This window comes from Grus americana, chromosome 3 (assembly GCF_028858705.1).
Source record: "Grus americana isolate bGruAme1 chromosome 3, bGruAme1.mat, whole genome shotgun sequence".
Taxonomy (NCBI): domain Eukaryota; kingdom Metazoa; phylum Chordata; class Aves; order Gruiformes; family Gruidae; genus Grus; species Grus americana.
Genome location: NC_072854.1, coordinates 126,176,856 through 126,198,111, shown reverse-complemented (window position 1 = coordinate 126,198,111; position 21,256 = coordinate 126,176,856). Strand labels below are relative to the sequence as shown.

At 49.1% G+C, this 21,256-nt stretch overlaps 1 protein-coding gene across 7 annotated transcripts in view; it reads right to left on the bottom strand.

The window, feature by feature from the left end:
• SLC24A3 (solute carrier family 24 member 3) overlaps positions 1-21,256 on the bottom strand; it is a 212,238-nt gene that overhangs the window by 47,539 nt on the left and 143,443 nt on the right. For all 7 annotated transcript variants that reach the window (XM_054822243.1, XM_054822241.1, XM_054822240.1 and 4 more), the window contains 3 exons: positions 15,481-15,555; positions 8,871-8,955; positions 6,830-6,933 (listed from right to left, as the gene is read on the bottom strand). In XM_054822243.1, the coding sequence (XP_054678218.1) occupies positions 6,830-6,933; positions 8,871-8,955; positions 15,481-15,555 (264 nt within the window). The remainder of the gene's footprint in view (positions 1-6,829; positions 6,934-8,870; positions 8,956-15,480; positions 15,556-21,256) is intronic.

Genomic DNA, 21,256 nt, shown 5'->3' with positions numbered 1-21,256 from the left:
CCCTCCAGTCCAGAATCCTCACTAGTGATCTGCAAAGTGCCATCAACGCTAATTGGAAGAGAAAATCAAGTCACTTTCAGGCTACTGAAACACAATTTTCTACTTTTCAGTAACAAACCATGGCACAAATATTTTTTACATAATCTAGAACCACCTTGGTTTTGCAATTAGCAAGAAGCCCACCAACTCTTGCGGTCTGATGGGTAGAGGTGTCGCTGACTTATACTGGATTTGAAACTTTTTCAAATTTTTAGCACTATTTAAAAACAAGCAAGGGAGACAAGGGGTTTATAGTACTTAACACGAACACAAATGTCTTTATGGACGTTTAAAGCAATTTTGCTTGCTTGCGTTTGTTAATCCTTCCCTAGAGCTTGACACATACACACAGCTTCAGCTCTGGGCTGGCGCACGACAGCCACATGGTTAATCTCCCCAATCTGTTGACATTATTCAAACCAATCCGTTTTCCAGCCCAACTTTGTCCTTTCTGGCTGGGCCACAAAGAAAAAAGGAGCACAACGATACGTTAAAGCTGATTTTCATCTACATCGATTGGTTTTTAGCATGAGAACAGCTCTTCAGGAGGAGCATTACAACACTACCACAGTTATTTGGAAACCCTAAAGCGAGGCGTAACAGCAGACGGTATAAACAAGTGTCCTGACTTCAGCTAAGACAGAGTTAATTTTCTTTCTAGTAGCCGTACAGTGCTGTGTTTTGGATTTGGGATGAGAATAATGTTGATAACACACTGATGTTTTCAGTTGTTGCCAAGCAGCCAAGGACTTCTCAGCTTCTCACACTGCCCTGCCAAGGAGAAGGCTGGGGGTGCACAAGACGCTGGGAGGGGACACGGCCAGGACAGCCGACCCAGACTGGCCAAAGGGATATTCCATACCATATGATGTCATGCTCAGCACGTAAACTAGGGGGTGAGCCGGGAGGCGGTTCGGCCTTGAGACCTAGCTGAGCATTGGTTTTGGGTGGTGAGCAATTGTGCTGTGCATCACTCGTTTTGTACACTCTTTTATCATTATTATTATTCTTCTCTTCCTTTTCTGTCCTATTAAACTGTCTTTATCTCAACCCGCGAGTTTTACTTCCCCCCGCCCCCTGATTCTCTCCCCCATCCCACTGCAGGGGGAAGTGAGTGAACGGCTGTGTGGTCGGTTTAGCCGCCTGCCAGGTTAAACCACGACAAGTTGTGTGGGTTTTAGACACTCATCCTGCAAGCAGCTCAGCCTGCAGAAATTAGTTTGGCCACAATTGCTTGCAGGACTGGGGCTTTAGCTCGCAAGGTGATAAATTCCTTAAAATTTCAAAATTAAATACATAAATAAAGAAATGAAGTGGAAGCTTTTCTAATTACTGCCTTGCTTGAGGGCTTCTGGCAGCCTGCTCCCAAGCTACTCCAGACTGACTGCTAAGCATTAAGCACTTTTCCCCTTCACACAGCACCAGGTCCCAGCAGCATCCTCCCACGTGAGCCAGGCAGGGCTCAGCTGCGGGCTGGCGGGTTTGGAGCAAGGAGAGCACATGGGCACGGAGGGGCTTCCCATTTTAGACTTGCTGTGCTGGGTAAGGGAGCCTTGTCATAGGCCTTTTAATGACTTCAGAGATGCATCCAGAAGGAAGCCTCTCGTGGTGGCTGCGACTCCGCTGGGATTACAAACCCGAGGTGGTGGGGTCCTCTAGCTGCAGGCAGAGTAAAGGCAGATCCAGCATGAACTGCCCGTGGGGTACCCCAAGTCTGCAGCTGGCGGAGGAGATGAAAACTGGAAAACGCGATTGCCCTGGCTCTAGAGCAGGCTCCTGTACCTCCAAAGATACAGGTTTAAGGTCCCTTCCAACCCAAACCATTCTATGATTCTACTGTTAGAAAGAAATTCTTTACTGTTAGAGTGGTGAGGCCCTGGCACAGGTTGCCCCGAGAGGTTGTGGATGCCCCATCCCTGGCAGTGTTTAAGACCAGGTTGGATGGGGCTTTGGGCAACCTGGGCTACTGGAGGGTGCCCCTGCCCATGGCAGGGGGGTGGAACTAGATGATCTTTGAGGTCCCTTCCAACCCACACCATTCTATGATTCAAAGGTGCCTCCCTGACATGGATAGAGTTAGCCAGGAGGAATCAGGTCAAGTAGCCACAGAGCAGAGGAGTGAGGAGAAGGGATCTAGACCACTCTGGATCTGGAGCAAGCCGGATGCTTGAGACACAGCTATGGGGTGGATTCATGATCCAGGGAAAACCTGTCTGGAGAAAGCTTTTCTCTCAAGCCCCAGGAAATGGGGAGGGCTGGGGGGTCTGGGAGACAGACCGGACGGAAAGAAACCTGCAGCGTCTGTGTGCTCGGAAGGAACATCACCACGCTCGCAAAAGCAAGCATAGATGTTAGGAGATGAGGTAGTTAAGTCCTAGGGATGAAGCCGGGGCTCACGACGGCAGAGGTGTGTTGTGTGTCCCCTTGCAGAAGGTGGAACATGAGCTGGCACCTAGGAGAAGAAAAGGGGCTCATATGGCTAAAGCAGCTGAATGCTCCCAAGGAGAGCTGGGCTGTATGGACATTGAGATGGCCACTTAAACCAAGGTCAGCCCAGGAGGGAAACCCTCGTGCAACGCTGAGGTGGAGCAGCAGGAGCAACACCTGGAGTCAGAGAGAGCTGCCCTCTGAACAAAGAACGTGCCACAGGATGCTGTACGTTCAGGGGGAAAAAACAGTCCCGTGTCAGCTCTAATTGGCCCCTCAAATGACAAGTTATTCTTTTGGTTTTAATCTCTCTGTGCTTTGTTTCCCCATCTTTAAAACATCCCTCCATCTCACAGAGGTTTGGGGAAAATTAATTAATTGTCCATCAACTGCTCAGATACAATAGCGATGAGATAGGCAGAAGTTCAAGAGGAAATTAATAATTCTGCCTCTGGAACAGGGCTTGAATAGAGCCTGGTAAATAAGGCAGAAGGGCACACACTGAACAATGAAGAGAAAACAAAATAATGAATAGCTGCTCATTAAGTGAGCAAAGTCCATTCTGTGCACCGAGGGAGGCAGAGACCCTGTGGAGAAACCAGCACGGGATCCTGTAATTAAAGACTGGATAATAATGCATACACACCGGGGGGGCAAATTAAGGTTGCACAAGGAACCTTAACACTGCTATTTTCTAACTTTTCAGTGTTTGACTTTCAACCTTAACAATGCTCTTTCAATGCAGCTTTTAGGTGTGTAGTGTCATACAGAGGTGTGGGCATCACGCTTTCCTTCTCCAGTTCCAGCAGTGGGATGTCTATTCTCATTTATTCTGAGAAGTACACACTTACCAGCCATTAAAGGCTTAGAAAAAATAATCAGTTAGAGCTGATGTTCAAGTAAATGCATACCAACTTTTCGGGGCTGTGGGTTTGTTTCCTTTTTTAAACAAGGTGCATGTAGCCAAACGCAGTATTTTCTTAAGCCAAAGAATAATACATCCAACATAGCACATACATACTACAGCCTACTTGAAAAATAAAACGTATCCTGGAGAGAGCTGGTCAGTATTTTTTAATTCAACCTTTTGCCAATCTAAACCAACCAACCAAACAAAAAAAAGGGCTTTCTCATGATACTGAACAGTTCTGCAAAAATAAGGAGTGCTTATGGAAATGCTGTAGAAGTCCCCTGCAGGTTTTAGCTCTGGGTTTCCCAACCCGTGGGCATACGGCACTCCGAAGCATTCTGCCACCAGGCAGCCGCCCCGCAACCTCCAGCACAGAGACATTTCCCCCCCCCCCCAGCTCCGAGCTGAGAACCCCAGGAGGGGACGAAGAGCCCTGCCACAGGGTGAGGGCTTACTGAGCGCTGCTGCCCGTGCTGCTCTCTGTCCACCCCCTGCACTGCAGGTATCTCCCAGCATCCCAACAGCCGCTCGTGCTGTTGGGTCCTGACGAGATGCTGGGATCCCCACGTGCTCCCACAACTGCAGCTGCAACCTGCCCTCACCAACACATAAAAGCTCCCGCTGGAACACTGCTGCTACTGCTGGCAGGTGTTACAGCAAAGCAAGGGTGAGACATCCTCCACGATTCCCCTTGTGGAAATCGGCCACGTGATCATCTTGAAATTGTGCCTCCCCTGCCGGAGGCACCCACGTGTAACACAGACGGAGGGGGAACGGAGCACCAACCCTTCTTGTCCACCCTGGCAATTTGCAGCAGCCACCTCCCGACAGCCGAGCACTTAGCGACGGGTTTTGATGAACATGAAGGCCACGCAAGCGCCACCGGGTTGAAACTGCCCCAGGAGCGGGCTTAATTCTCTGCTGCTCTCCTCCCACCTGAGAAACCCGAAAGCCTTCCAGCCTGGAACCGAGCTGCCTGAAGGTCGCTTTCCAGCGCAGGAGTCCCACAAAACAGGTCTGTGTCCTGAGCAGTCTGGGGGGGAGCTCACAAGACAGCGAAGTTTGGCTGGTAAATCCCTGCCCATTGACTCACTGGTCTCATCTGAAACTCAGAGGAGTCCAGCTGCTGACCCCACAGGTCTGAGCTCAAAAGAGAAAACCCTGCTCTAACTGAGCTGGAGCACAGCAAGCGGCTCAGACCGATGGCCTGCCTCCAGGCTCACCTGCCCCATTACGAAGCAACTCAAAACTGAGATGCTGGTCCCCAGCAGAACTGAAATCCAACTGACAACCAAATTTAGCATCTACGTTAGTGCATCTACAGAGACGTTATTGATAATAAAATCAAATTCCTATTAATAATAACACAAAACAAAAAGATGAATCACACCAGTAAAAGCAAATGACTTTTTGGTGAAGGGTTGGGAGCATGAAAAAGGTAAAGCACAAACCAAACCAGAGTTTTAATCGAGAATATTGGAATCATTTAAACCGAGGCTTCCTATTTGCTCATTTAAATCACGAGTCCACGCAGTGACGTCAATCATTCCAGTTCTCACCCACCCTCTGTGGGTTAAACTGCAGCAAGCAGAGGTTAAGCGACCGGACGAAACCACATGCAAATCACCAGGAGAGTCGGGGAAAACACAGTTGGGACAAATCAGTCCAAATCTCAATTCTTGGCTTGAAAGAGACTCGCAGACCACCCCTAGGATGACTTACAGCAGCCAATCCCCCCTTTGAACTTCTGAAAGCTACCACGCCCGGAGGGCTGAAGGCCTTTACGAGAGCATTTTGGCTGTGCTATATCCTTCAGAAATAAACATCACCCACCTGTACGTGGCTTCTCGAGAAGACTGACGCTCTCCGTCAACCCCCAAACTCTAGCAAACCTTTTCCAATGAAGCTGTGATTTGTAGTGAGTTTTTTAGCAGGTTTGAGGCATGCAATCAATACCATGGAGAGTAAAAATCAGAAGAATTACCTCCTCTGCCATCGTGCTAAACAGTTAATCGTCTTTGCTTGCTTGAAAAAAGCAACCTGAGCAAAAAGTCCTACCGATTACAGGAAAACACTTCTGGGGAACACAGCTTCATGCCCGCGGAAAGCTTTGGTCATTAAAAATTGACCTGGATCAATTGGGCTTTCACAGTGAGAGTTACAGTAGAACCGCTAACATATCGAGCATATGTAGCTGCCAGCTGTATGTTCCCGTGCAACTCAAGGGAGCTCAGGTGGCTAAAAAGTACCGCTGTGGGCTTTTCCTGAAGCCTCCCCACAGTTAAAATGTTCACCTTCATCCTGAAAAAGTTCATTGCTAATGCAAATAAAACTGGATTACAAACTTTCCCAGGAAAGCCCAACCTCTCTGTATGCTTTCTCATACTGACCAAGTTACACAGCTCCCTTCTCTCAAGTTCTTCTTCCGGAGCTAGTTGTCCTATTGCCCTGTACTGATAATGTTATCTTGCTTCTCTTCTCTACACGTAAGTCTGCACAGTAACATTTCAAAGAACATTTCATGAGATTGTAAAAATATGTTGGCAAGTGCCAAGGTGAATGCAGATTCAGATATTTAATTATACAGTCAATCATACCTGCAATTCAGACAGCACCTCAGATCTCACAACTTAATTACTTTAATTTCAGATGAATAGCTTGTGTTGTCATAAGCAGGTTGACACACTGGAAGACAGTCAGAAATTATACTAGGAATGGATAGTCTTACTGCTAGCGAGGAAAAAAGTTGGGGCATCCTTGGAAATATTCAAAACCCGACCGTACAAGGCCCTGAGCAACCAGATCCAACTTTGAAAACAGCCCTGCTTTGAGTTAGGGGTCGGGGTGGTGAGGGCTTTGCATCAGAGACCTCCAGAGGTCCCTTCCCACATAAACCATTCTGTGATTCTGGGTATAAATAATGAGATAAACTACAAGCAAAGACTGTATCTTTCTCATACAACTCCCTAAATCATGCCAGTCGCCGACAACGTTGTGCCAGCTCAGCACGCGTATCTGAAACTGCCTTGCACAAAGGCAGCATCTTTTGTGATGCTCCCGAAGTGTCAGCAGTCTTTCAGAGGCATCTTGCACGGCTCACCGAAGTGCATTTTTACCAGCCAGAGGCACAGACATTTCCTGGCTCCTTCAGTCTAAAAGAACCACATACAAACGTCACAACGCATTTTTCAATAGCTACCAAGAGGAGGTGTTAAATAACCAACTTTTATTCCTTTGACCACCCACATATCTTGGGCAGCCTAAAAAGCCTGAGTTGACATTTGCTGTTCTGCTTTTCATTTCAAAAATGCAAGAGGAATAGCATAGGGCTCTATTAAAAAGAACAAAGCCAGAGAAATTTGCGGCAAGGTTGTGAACCTGGCAGCTGATTTTGCAGTACAGCCAAGGCGCAGGATGAAGCAAAAACTGTTAGGAATCATTAAAAGCTCTTACCTGTCCTGCAAAAAGCCCACACACGCCAATAATACAGAGAATGTTAAATACAGCCGAGCCTACGATGGTTCCAACGCCTACGTCTCCTTTTGTGATAAAAACACCTGAAAAACAAGTTCAAGGCAAGCTGTGTAAATTGGAAAGAGCAAAATTTTTCCACAAAAAGTTGCAGACCTCACACCCCATTAACAAATCTAAGGGCATGTACCATTTCTGCCACTTTTCCTCATATTTAATAGGGCAAGTTGCAGAGGAAGGTACTAGGGTGAATAAAGGTGGCAGAACTTGCTTCCTGACGGGACCTGAATAGACTGTCTAGTGAAAACCAAATACCTCAGGCATGTCTAAGTCACCAACCTCCTGGTCTTGCGATCCAACATTATGGCAATACGCATCATAAAAGACAGTAAGCTCCGTGGGAGCCGCTGGTTGGACACAAATCTGCAGGAAACTCTCTCCCATAAGACATCCCCTCACCGACACTCTGCTCTTCCCCATATCCCCGTCCCTACTGGCTTCTGTAGGCAAGCAGAAGCTGGAGCTGGAGCCGATTCAGAGCTGCCTGGCCACGAGCTACTTGCAAGCTGAACGATGCCTCTCAGGATGAGTTATGGGGCTACGTTACAAGCTCCTTTCAGAACTCTTCTGTCAAATTTGGTTAAAACTGGCCAATGAAGTTAACGGTGAGGGAGACGAACTGACAGACACATGCATCATGGTACTGCACAAAATTCTTTCCTTAGGAAGTCAGCCTAAAAATAACACTCCATCTCCTGCTAGCTGTCAGTCTGTTTAAATTCACCACTTGCTTTTAAGTTTCCAACAGTATTTATCCGGCCAGCATAGTTTAGATTTTGTTTTTCCACTTTATCCTTTTCTCAGAAGCATGTTACACAGAAGTAGTCACTCGCCAAGTGACACTCAGTATCTGCTGGATTACACCACAGCAAGATAGTGATCTGACCATTAGGGCTTCTCTGAGCTGCCTAAAGGAATCTATAGTTTTATTTTCACCCTGCTACTGCACTATCTTTAACTGGAATACAACCCCAACTCGGTCCAAATCAAGTTCCCACATTCTGAGGCTTTGCTTCTGTAATCAGACCTCTCTGCAGAGTACGCAGCTCTGCGTGAATTAATTTGTGCTCTGCATCTGACAGCTGTGACTGAAATAGAAGTATCTTCTAGAGAAAGTATCTAAGCTGAGAATAATTCTCCTCGGTGATGGAGCACCCACCTTAACCTTCCAACCGCTGCTCTGATAATCATCTACCAACAGAGACGTGGATGAGTAAAACTGCGAGAACACTTTCCCCTTGTGCCAGGTAGCACACGTACGGCATCATTTTCTAACAGCTGACTGCAGTCCCCCATTAGCTCAAGGCTGTCGAAGGACCACACGAGTTTCCTGGGTTTCACACACTTAAGGGCTGCTGAATCCCTTGATCACACTTCCCATAAGTGGAGAGTTGCTTTGGCAGCGTGATGCTCTGGCCAACTTGTTGCTGTGGGAAAGCGTTTCAAATCCCCTTCTCCTCCCTGCTCCGGCTTTCCCAGAGGGAAGTGGTGTTAGAAGACTAACCAGAGCGGAGGTGATGGCAGAGAACCTGGAGCTGAGGACACAAAGGGCTCACCTGGGTACCAACCCAGGAGGCTGGAGGTGCGTCCTGGAGACGGCGTGGCAGACGGCGTGGGAGGGAGGGCAGGAGGGGAGAAGGCTGCACGCGCGGAGCGCAGCGCCGCGCGCTTTGGCTGTGTTGCAGCACGGCAGATTAACGGATAGCGAAGGCGAATTGCCTACTGGCCCTGGTTTGACGGGGTCAGATCAAACCACTTCCAAGGCAGCCCTGCTGTGGGATAACGGCACTTTTTCACAGCTGCTTCATCTAGCGAGGATTCCCCACAATTAGTGCTACATGTGTCCACGAGGGAAGGGCCAGGTATCGTAACGAATGTTACGGGCGCTTAGCAATCCCATTTCAACTCTGAAAAATAGCCAGGGAAATGCGGAGGTTTCGAGAAGCCGCAGCAGGTTAGTTACCTATGACAGATGTAAACAACTCAGGAGCAGAGCTTCCCGCCGCCATGAAAGTTGCCCCGGCCACATCTTCGCTAAGATGCAAGCGCTGCAGAGAAACACACCACAGTCATTGATTACAACACTGAGAGGCTGAAGGAATTCAACTAGAAACGTTAAACTGTCTGCCAAGAGTGGGGAAACTGCCGATACGTATAAAGTTTTATGTTAATAAAGTTTGAGTATAGGGGAAAAAGTCATCGTGGGCATTAGCTACTTAAGTTAGCATCGCCTTGCAGAGAGGGCGGGCTGTGGCTGTGATACTCTTTACAAAAGAGAGAAAGAGCAGTACTCTGGCCGGCAGCGAGGCAGTTTCACCAGTCGCGGCTCTTTGTCTCCTCCATGACCCCACCAATACACGCCTCACCTCATCTACTTTGGCCCGTAAAGGGCAGGGCTGGAGCTCAGCCTTGCTTCACCCCCAGCCGCCTTCCCTGGTACGATTTCAGCCTTGGGCATTGAACCGCTCCTCACCCGCTTTCACTTGGATCACCATCGAGGGTACTTACCTCCTACGGCCTTCCCCTAGCAGTGCCCCCCTAAAGCAGGGGGTTCTGGAAGGGAAAGGACCCGCTACTCCATGAAAACTTCATCGGCATATGCTGTTTCCAAAGATTTACTTGGTTAATTACTTCCTATATGTTTCCTGCATTCCCACTGCTCCATCTGCACAAGTCACTGTTCAGCAAATGCCACAAGGCTCTTAAAGACCACATGCCTTGCTGGCACCTTCCACGGTTTAATGAGTAGCTAAAAAAAGCCACCCCCCCGCCACGCAGCCATAAACCGCTGAGCTGTTACTACTCAAAGCTGGCGTGCTCGCACGCGCGCAAGTCAGCGGCTGCCATTGAGGAAAATAGCTGAGGGTGGTGGGAGACGTTTCCCCAGCAGAACCGGCTGTTCGAAGCAGCACCCCCAGCCTGGCAGGATGGAGGAAGCCTTCCTCTCCCCTCTTCCTCTGCAGCGGTGCAGGGTTTCTCTGCAGCTTTATCGTTACCAAAGTACATTTGCACAGGGTCACGGATTTCAGAAATCCTCCCACCAACCTCATCTGGATTGAAGATCCCACAAAGGATATTCTAGGCCTGTAAGAGAAGGTAACTCTATCCACTGACCATACATGTATAACAAAAAAAAAAAAAAAAAAAAAATTGTACATCGTTACAGGGACAAGGAAAAAGGAAAAGATGTGCCCTCACCAGGAACGCTTTTTACGCGGGAGACCACGGCATCGCTGCATGGCTAAAAGGGCTTGTGGAGCCTGATTAAACACAGCTTTGTGGGAAATGATTTTAAACAGGGTTAAAACTATTGTAGAAGAAGTTCAGAGGGCCAGAAGCAGATCCCCAAAGGCCAGTTTCTTCTGCAGGATTCTCTATGGAAACATAGAGACAGTCATCCTACAAAAGTCGGTCTGCAAGTCGACGGTATCTTTTGAAAGAAAAGACCATCAGCCAAGGAAACCAGCTGTGCTGGACTTTCTGTGGGGATGGTTTAGTTTAAAGCTATAGCAGGTTCCCTTGAGGACAGCTCCTAGATAATTTATTGCAATGCATGTGATGATTAAGTTAATACAACAGAGCAGTTAATACAATAGAGCACATGCTACGTAGGAGGCAAAAGCGTATTCTCTGGTATTTGCAGACAAATGTTTGCGATTGACGCATGAGGTTAGTTGTGTCATTTAAACGCCCTGTAACACCACTAACAGAGAGTAGCTGGGCAAACACAAGTACAAGCTGTTTCAGAAAACAAATGAAAATCAGGGCTTTATTGTAAGTACATCTGAACTAAGATAGAATGTGAACGTCTACCATAGCGAGTGTTCTGGAACAAATTCTCATCTCAACACGCACATTTGGGAGCACAAATGCCTTGCTGGTTTAACTCAACAACCGCTTTCCAAACTAGATGAAGCTAAGCCAGAAAAAAGGCATTTATTTTAGAACTGGTGCATCTAAACTGTGAGCAACTGTAGAATAACTATCGGTTGATCTCCAGGACCAAAAAAGCCTACGGGCAGGAGGCCTGAATTCTTTTGTGCTGGATAGGACAGCAGGTGGGAGTTGGAGTACTGATGGTAGATCTTAGGTCAGCAACAAGTCATTACCGTTTGCGGTTGTTTGCGTGCAAAGCGTGTTACACGTACTGCCGTGCCCAGCACCACCTCTCAGACGTGGACTTCTTGCAAGGGGCTCTCTCTCCCCTCCCCCTCTCTCTTTTTCTCGTTTTTTGTGCATTAACAAAGCAGCGGACGCCATTGAAAACAGCCCAGGTCTTATCAGGTGATAGGGGAAGACTCGGGTGGTCTTCTCCCTCACGAAGCAGCCCTGGCTCTCCAAGTCAGCCTACTCATTTCACAGGGTCTTTATCTGGGGGGAGCACTGGTTGGTGTGAGCAACGGTGGCAGCATCTGCTGTCATCGGGCAGCAATAAAACCTTCCCTTTCCCAGAAAAGTAGGCTGGAGTGGACACAGAGACCTTCATGAAGTGACCCGAGCCTTTTCCCACGCATTCTCGAGTGCTAACATCAAGAACAAGCCACAAAAAGCTGGATGTTTTGAAGACAAGCCATTCTGGACTGATAAAATCAAAAGTAGTTGGATCAGGAAACAGGAATGCATATTTCTTTTGCTATCATGCAACTACAGAACTGCTTAATTATGCATACAAGACATAAATAAAAGGAATTGAATGTCCCCAAAGGTCACCTATGGGATGAGAAAAATCTTTTTTTTAGAGAGAATCAAGTAGGAGCAATAGGAATAGTAAAATTCTGATCCATTTATACGATGCATTTTGATAGTCACTAACAACACAGTATCTTTTCTTCTGGACAGTAACTTCTTAATACAAGTATACTTGAGATTTAAATGCGGTGTAAGGGAAACTAGCAGTCCGAGGGGAGCTGCTCTGGAGCCGGCCTGACTCGCAGCGGACGGGGACATTTCCTGCGGCAGGGAAACGCCGGGGGAGCGGAGCGGAGAGACCCGCCGGGAGCCGGCAGCTCTGGCGGGCAAACAGGGCACGGCGCGGCAGTTGGCGTGGCACGGTGCCTCTTCGAAGCGACGCTTGAAGTACACGTAACCCAGCAAGCACGCACCGGCCTGCGAGAGGTCAGGGGCGCCCATCCTACCTGAGCCTCGAGGCGGAGTGGTGGCTGAGCTGCGGGAGGTGGTGAGAAGGCTACGTAACATCAGGGGGGCTGATTTTTCACCGGTCCTCCCGGTCAAAGGCAAGGGCTACGAAAGGGCCAGTCGAATCCGGGGAGTCAACAAATGGCCCCAGGACTGGTGCCTCAGCCAAGGGTTCGGCTGCTTACACCATGGGACTCGCTGTCAGAAACCTGGGCTGCTGGGGGCTGCTGGGGTCCATCTGTCAGAGCAGGGGAAGAGCATCTTCAGTCAGAGGCTTGCCAACCTGGTGAAGAGTGCTTTAAACTAAAGTTGCCTGGGGAGGGGAATCTCAATCCACCCCACTCCGGCCGGTTTGATGCCAGCGCCAGCAATAGATGCCCAGAGCCTGGAGAAGGATCGCAGGGCAGCAGGAGAGCACCTGAAGTGTGGCACAAAGGAATTGCAGCCACTCCATCAGCTTCATCGGGGCACAGCTGAAATGCGTCTATGCCAACACACGTAGCATGGGGAATACACAAGAGGAGTTAGACACATGCACATGCCTGCAGGGCCGCAATCTTACTGACATCATGGAGACGTGGTGGGATGGCTCCTATGACTGGAGGGTTGGAATGGAAGGGTACAGACTCTTCAGGAAGGACAGGCAGGGTAGATGAGGAGGGGGTGTCACCTCTATGTCACTGACCAGCTGGAGTGCATGGAGCTCCACCTGGGGATGGATGAGGAGTCAACCAAGAGCTTATGGATCAGGATTAAAGGGAGTGCAGGGACAGGGGACACTACAGTGAGGGTCTGCTACAGGCCACCCGACCAAGGGAGACCAAGCGGATGAGGCACTCTATAGAAAGACAGGAGTAGCCTCACGTTCACAAGCCCTGTTCTTCATGGGGCACTTCAATCACCCTGATATCTGTTGGAGGGACAACACAGCAGGGCATAAGCAATCCAGGAGGTTCCTCTACTCCACTCTCGTAAGACCCCACCTGGAGTACTGCATCCAGCTCTGGGGTCTCCAGTACAAGACAGACCTGGAGCTGTTGGAGCGAGTCCAGAGGAGGCCACAAAGATGATCAGAGGGCTGGAGCACCTCTCCTATGAACATAGACCCATATCAGACCTCTGTGCCATAAGCAAGGCCACTAATCAAAATACATTCATAGATGGGATTTAACAAGTCCTCAGTCAAGAGAAATAATAGTCTTCCTCAATTTCCTGGCTCCACCTGTGTCCCTCTGGGTGGCAGGCCTGCCCTTGGGCATATTGACGGCACCCCAAAATACAAGCCTGTCCTGGACACTGCTTACCTAGCTCAGGTTTCGTTCATCTATAGTGACCTGAGCTGGCCTTCTAGACCCAGGTTTCCCAGCAGGGTTCCCTTGCTCAGGAGAGGGGAGGTTAAATAACTCAGCACGTCTACACCTCCAGCATCTCCCATCCCCACTTCCACATCACTGTCTCCGTTCCCTCCCCCTGAACCTCACAGTGGCTTTCCCTAGATTCAGCCCCAGAGAGTGCAGCAACTTTGCAGGACAGAAGCTCCTGCCTTGTGTTGTTACCCTTCAGTTACCTGAATGCTTATCCACCAAAATAATAGGATTTCCTGGGGACCTTTTTTCTTGATGATGCAAAAAGGCTTGTATGGCAGGGTGCTGAACTACAACTATCAGGTTAGTTTAGAGACAACTTCCCTCACAGCTGACAGCACAAATGATTTCTCCTGCCACCTCCCACACCTCCTCCCAGAGCCCATGCCCTGACGAGTGACACTTACTGCCAGGCAGATCGGCAGGTGTCTCCTCCAGCTGACAGAGTCATCTAACTGGCAAGACCAAACCGTATTTTCTACGTGCAAAGATTTCATTGACCAAGATTGACATTGGAGAGGGCTCAGTCACTTCAGGCACACGGTCTGTGTTCACTCGGTAGCTGTCCAAGCTGATTTAGGCTAAAACGTACTCCTTGTCTCCAAAAATTTCAGCACGCCAACCTTAGCTAGAGAGGGACAGAGTCCCTTGCAATTGCTGGAAGCGTTCAAGAGCTTCTTTACAGCTGACCTAGCTGTCCCTGCTGCTTTACAACTTACACCAACACAACGCAAGGCACGAAACTCATGACTTTGAGGGCGAGGTACAACACGCATGATTTCTATCGGGCTAAAACACCAGAGGTTTTAATTTATATCAGCTAAGGGTAGGGCCTCGTGTTTTTGAGGAGACATCTGCAAAGCCACACAAACGCAAGGCAACAGCAGCTATCACAGCGTGAACGGCTGGAGCACCTGGAGAGCCGTCAGCCTCTGAAATCTCGCGCTGGGCACCGCACAAGCAAAGCAGAAAGGCCCCGGGAAGCGAGCGCGCTGCACATCTGCAGCATCCTGAACCTACACCAAGACTTCATTTCTAACCAAAGTCCAAGCAGCCAAACCCAGCTCTGGCGTGGGTCTGCCTGGGGCAGTCCTGCTCTGGCTGGGCAGCACTCCTGTCGGTGGCTGCACTGGGAGCTGGTAAGTCCCGGCACGAAGGCGCCGGCAGTGTGCAGGTCCTCACCAGCCGGGCAGCGGGGGCAGGAGGGAGGCACAGCCCCCCGGTCCCAGGACCACGTGCAGGGGCAGGACCCAGCTCTCAGGCAGCCGGCTGAGAGCTTGGCACCTTTCCCTCCCCTGGGTGGTTTTTTCTTTTTGTTTTTAAATATCAACACATCAAAACTCGCTTGTGCATTTTTCTTTCCCAGCCTGACACTTGGGAGGTTTCTAAGTTTTAAGTTAGTGGTATATGAAACTCAGAAACACCCTGTGGATCAATATTTCCATGCAAAAGTCAAGAAGTAAAAGGTTATCATCTTCCAAGTCCTGGGAAAACCGAGTGACATGCCTGAAGCCGTAACTGCACCAACTGCTGTTCCCTACGTGGGCAACGAACAACGTCCCAGCCCTCTCACAGTCCCACCTCAAGGGCAGGGTTTCTCAGCCGGAGAGGTGGGATCACGTCAGTGGTGAGCGGCAGAGCACAGGATAAGCTAACAAGCTCTGCTGGGCTTATTACCTGGAAACCTGTGCTGCAGCTGGCACCGCTGGGGAGCCCGCAGTGTGGGGCTGAGTTTGAGAACCACTGCTCTAGAGAACGTGTTTTTCACTATGTTATAAATTGCCTCAATCTTTAAGAAGTGGCATGATGTATATACGGGAATTATCTGACAGGCGACTGCTAGCTTTGAGAGGGAGCATCAGCCAAGTTTACCTGCCAGCAGACTCCCAGCCCATCGCCTGCGAGCGAGAACACAAAGCTGAGCCAACGCACACGCGCGGTGTTGAGCAACTACAGAAGCACGGGGAACGCTCCAAGGTGACAGTAAATACACTACCATCACGCTCTGAGGCTCTCAAGAAGAACTGCTGCTAAAGTAGCACACAAGCTTAAGTAGCATCTTCTAATACTTACTTCGCAAATCTTTTCCAACGAAGGGACAAAGAAATCATCGCAGACAATTGCCAAAGCATAAAACATATACACGGCCTGCAAAAGAAAAAAGAGAAAATGTTGAGTCTGGAGATTGTCAAGCAGAAATGAACTGCAGCGTCCCAACTCATCTTAGGTTTGTTTTGGTATGTACTTCTTAAAAAAATAAAATGCTCTTGCAAGAAGAATTCATGGGGGTCTCTGGGATTTAATAGAAAGATCATGAAGTATTTACTCAAACGTTCTTACAAGCTATCAAAAGCTGCCAATATTTTATCGTAATCATAAAGACTTTTTTTTTTTTTAATTCTCTGCATATCTCTAAGCCACACAAATATTTTTGCCTTCCTTTTTTCCCCCGCGTTGCACAGCACAAGGCTCTTTTATGATTGCATTCTGTGAAAATCTAAACCCTAGAGGAGTAATCTTTGAAATGCTAGTGTTTTGAAAAAGGGGAAAGGAGCTTGTTTTCTGTAGCTGAAGTGTCCTGCCATGTCATCTGAGATCCCAGCGATCATTCTTCCTAAACTCCACATAGGAACAACCTCCAAATGAAACCCAAGGGGGAAGACGAGACAGGACACCTAGTGAACCAACTCTTCAACTTCACGCAAGAAGCATTTCATCTGTAGCTCTGCATTATTAAACAGAACGTGCTAGGGCCTGACCTCTGGCCCGACAGGCAAATGGCACAGCACGGCCCACATCCACGCAGCCAAGCTCTCGTCCTCCCCAGGGAGGGTAACCCGGTCCCTATTGCCCAGAGGGAAGGATCTCATCCCCTGCCTCGGCTCAGGTCCTGGCGCTGGGTCGGAAAACGCTCGTCGGCACAGGGGAAAACGGGGTGCAAAGCATGCAGGTACCTAACAGAGCACACCGCTGCAGCCAGGCTTGCGCCCGTGTCCCGGCCCGCTCTAGTTTATGGGCATAGACGTATCGGAGGCCACCCAGGCTACTCTTGTACCACCTTACGCAAACTTAGACTGTGGTGAAGGAGCAGAGCCAGAAACAGGGAGAGCCTGAGGAATAAGGGCATCACCCAAACAGGGTAGCCCTGCCCGCGCTGCCCAGAGGACACGCTGCGGTGAGGAGAGCCGCCCCTGGCCTGCTGTAGCGAAGTTTTAAAGCCAGATGTCCTATGCCGTGGGGGGAAGCGGGAGAGGAGAGAGAACCGCACCCTCTGAAGACCTACACGACAGGCCAGCGCTCATCCCTCCCGGCACTCCTCAGCGTCAGGGGCGCAGCGTATCTGTTACAGCTGGCATCTCCGTAGGAACTAGAAAACAGCCTGTCTGCAAGTGCTACCAAAAACCTGCCGCAGAGAGAGTCTACGTTACCATCTTGGATGTCGCTCCCAGCAGACTGCAGCATGGGCAAAGGTGCATTTCCTGCTACGTAGTTGTGAAAGCATGCACGTGCAAGTGAGATCCTTACATTTTGGGCACACAAACAGAGAGGCGAGGCTCAGGGCATAAGCCTGGAACAAACTGCACTGCAGCAGCTGTGCACAGACCAGCTGCGTGCAAGAAGAGGGGGCATGAAAGGCTGCACACGGCGAGGCAGGAGAGACGGCCACCTGAGCTCTGCCTCTCCAGTTCCCCGCGGGAGTTCGCTGGTCACCTCCGGCAGAGGTAGGTCGCTGCAGGGGCTGCGCCCTGCGCTCCGGCCAGCAGGCTCACCGCTCCTGCACGTCAAAGGAAATTATATCCCCATGCAGCATGAGGTGTCCGCAGAGGGAGGCACGCGTGCTGCTCCGGAGCAGCGCGTATCGTTAACCACAACAGTGAACTGAGCATCACCGCCAGGTTTGCATGGTGCGCAGCACAGCCCGAGGGCTGGCTTACAGCATCACAGCCCCGCAGCGGCGTCTGTATTCCCGTCCTGCCCGGAGTTTACACCCCTCGTCCAACTTGATCAAGTAAATCTCCCTCAACTGGAAACGCACATAATATTTTGCTAGGTTTTCAGTCAGTTGTTGGGGTTTTTTTTCTCTCTCTTTTTTTTTTTTTTTTTTTAAAGATAGAGCTTCTCACCTGCAGAGGTACCTGTACTGTGCCTGAAAGCAAACGACTTGAGAAAGAAGTAATTTTGGCATCTGGTCCAATAAAGCAGGTGAGCGTGCATCAACCCTTTCTTTTTCACAGTATCGCTCACAGGTCTTTACAACATTATTCGTCTTTCCACTCCCAAAGTGAGACAAAACATGTTTTTGTAACACCTGCCATGTACACTACAGAATTATTTTTACAAGTAGCGTAGCTCCAGTGAATAACTAGAGCTAAGAGAAGTGGCCAATATTTGTAGAAAAGCGGTGTCTCAATCCTATCACAGCACAGAGTTGTTATCACATCACCAACAGACCCTCCTGCTTTGCTAGCCTTTGAAGGTTGCTGTGGAAGCTGGGGTGATGGGAGGAGACCAGAGTATTTTTTCTGGAGGGAAAGCAGCAATAAAAATGGCCTCTGGAGTTTTGTTTCAGTTTTAATTTTGTAGGAACAGGTTTAAATCCCCCAACCCCACCAAAACCCCAGATTCTCACTTACCAGAATTTAATTACATCTTTGCTGCAAAAAGTCAGAAAACTTTTCAAGCTCAAAAATAATTCAAGTATATTATTTTCAGGATTAGCGATGGGATGATTTCAACACCATCTTGAAGACTCAGTGCTAGACTGTCACTTAGGACAGCTTCTGTGCTCCTCTGTCACTACTCATAAACACAAATAAACAGAACTTGCACTTTATGAAACTCTTACACTGCAAAATGGCCCAGAGGACCACGAATGTAAGCAAAATTCCAGGTCTGCAACTCTGCCGGGTGCAGCAGAGACCTTGAGAGGGAGCACCAGCTGCTGGCAGGACACAGATAACTGTACGAACAGAGATAAAGGAAGCAAACGGCTCACACACATTGCGCGTCATAGGAAGAAGGATCAGAAACGGCCCCAGAGAGTTACGTGGCCAAATCTCATTGAAATACAATAGATAGCGGGTGCCCAACTTCAGCCTGGATTTTTTGATCTGCTAATCATATTAATCTGCAGTGGGTCATGCCATTATTTTCCCTTCCTAAATACACAGTAATGCCTTTCAAGAACACTAATCTGTACATCATCATCCCTATAAATTGAGCGCATCCTCTATATTTGACATAATCTACGCTCGCAGAGCGCAAGGCATCATATGGCTGCTCGGGCTTCCTGCAATCTGCTGCTGTTGTGGTAGCCAAGTTCTCCCGAAGGGGGGCAAGGCAATGGGGACGGAGAGAAGACAGCAAAGCAGAAAAACCACACGCTCAAAAGCCAATCCAGGTCACTTTGGCATCTGCCTCCACACGTGGCGCGCAGGCACAGTCTTTGCCTCTTGTATGTCCTCACTGTTTGCTCACGTCACGTGAAGTTACGCATCGTACGCGGTGCTCACCAGAAATACGTCGGTCTGGACGGACATCAGGTGCAAGATGTCCGTCAGTTCTCCTGGCCAAGAGAAAAGGCAAAAAGGGGACCGAAACGAGCAAGGAGTAGAAAAGCAAACGTGAAGAAACTGCCGTCAGACTGTCTCTGTTCCTCTTGGAGGCAGTGGGGAACGCCATGCTGCTCTGCCTGCTGAAAGCACTAAGCCAAAGCCTGATGAGTCAGTAAGATTATTGTGGGTGACTTCAGCAAATTCTAATACAAGGCTGATAGAACAGATCAGGCTGAACCCACACCGACTTATATGTTTTAGCATTTATTTTTTAATGCCCTCATTGTTGTCACAATTCTAGTTTTGGCTGGGAGTCTTCCCTAATTTTATTTAACTGGCTTAAGTGCAATACAGTATAGTGTCAAAATCTAAGGAGTATCTGGCTAGAAAACAGCTTGGTTCACAAACGGAAACACTGGCAACCACCCTTGCTCAGTTAACACACGAAGACAATAACTGTTACTTCCCTGAAAGTTGTTTGGGGTTTTTTAGTTTGTTTGGTTTTTAAACAAACAAAACAAAATAAGGTTTAGAGTTTGGGCCAGCAAACCCAAACCAAAAAAATTAATTTAATGTCAAGTCAATCTCATAAAGATGGAGCCCAGACACCAGCCCAGGCTATTTTACGTGGAAAGAAGGAAGACAGCCAGCATCAGGGCAAGCAAGTCTGTTCCGTACGTCAAATGTGGGCAACGCGAACGGCGTGGCTTTAACGTTTTGCAGCTGCTTAGGTGGTACCAGCTTCCATCCAGGTTAACTTGAGAGTCCAGCAGAATCCCACTGCTTCTTCCTTCAACACACACAAGTCCGTCCTCGCAGGCACCACGGGGGCAGCAGGTTCAGCACAGGTAGGGCGGCGCTTGCTGAAGCCTGTTCCAGCTGAAAACAGCCACCGGGGATAAAGGCGGGGGGGATAAAGCTGGGGGAACGCGGGTGTGCTAGGGGCAGAGCCGGAGTGTGATGTGCCTAAGGGCAACTGGGGACAACCTGACGGACAGGACACAAAAAATAAGTCTCAGCCCCAGCATCATTTAGTTGTGTTTGGCTTGAAGTGAAGACATGGAAGTCTTTAAACAGGCAACCTACTTAAAAAACACTCTTCCTGCCCAGAAGGACATGAAAAAATTATGAAAATATAATGGCCCTGCACAAAAGGATTATAAATACCAGATTAAGTATTACATTAGGATTGATTTTAAAATGATGATTCTAACAAACAAGCATCAGAGAAGTAATTGTGATGTCTGCATCAAAGGAGATTAAATATCTTACTTGGAATACATGTTCCATTGCACAGTACATAAATGATAATTTTTCACGTTTGCCCAGTAGTCCTTTGAGTTTCCTGTGCCAGTCTTCATATTCAGATTAAAACTTGCCTTACTGAGCTAAAGCAAGAAGCTTTTCCTAAGAAAGCTTAAATGGTGTAGGACCCAGCAATTCCCACAGCCTTGCCTTCCTCCCGAGAGAGCCGGGGAAGGAAGAGGTGACCGTCCCTGGCTGCTCCCCCCGCAGACCTCCCGCCCCGGCTGAGCGGGCACAGCCAAGGGCCATCGCTGAAACTACTGTAACCAAGCATAGGGCTTTCCTCAATTCCGACTGCGTTACAAAACCATCTAAAAGTCCGTTACCGAAGAGAAATTAAAAAAAAAAAACCACAAAACCCCAAAACCAAACAAGCAAACAAGGAATCCATAGAGTCCAAGTTTACTCGGAGCAGCAGCCCGTGGCATCACAATGTGCTCAGCAGCAAGCTGTCTGTATTGTGCGGCATCGCTAAAGCAAGCGTGTCCAGGGCACTGGAAAATCATCAGCCTAACGAGCCAGCTCTGTGCCGTAGAAATGAGATGCGGCTGGTTTTTGACTCAGTGCAGAAACAGATAAAGACAGGATGCATCCAGAGCGACCTACATTTTCTGAGCGGCTGGCAGAAGGGAGGCAGGTGCCCCCTTGGTGCACCCCGTTCCCATGGCTACACGGGAGGATGCAAACGAGAAGCAGGAGGGACCGTCAGGTCCTTCGCCCCTGCTCAGCGTGCAGCGCCCTAGCTCTGCCCGGGGAGGAGCTCGACCTCCACCGTGCACGCACGTGGACTTCACGCAGGTAGCGCAACGCGTCCTGGCACCACGTTCCGAATCTGCCCGGAGAAAGCTGGGAAAGGGGAACCAACGCTGCACTGTCAACAAGACTGGGTTAACACCGGGATCAGGGCAGCGCCTGCAGCTGGGCAGATGAAGGCTGAGCAGCAACGGGACAGGGAGGAAAGATAGGGCCCATCGCATCGGGCTTTTCCC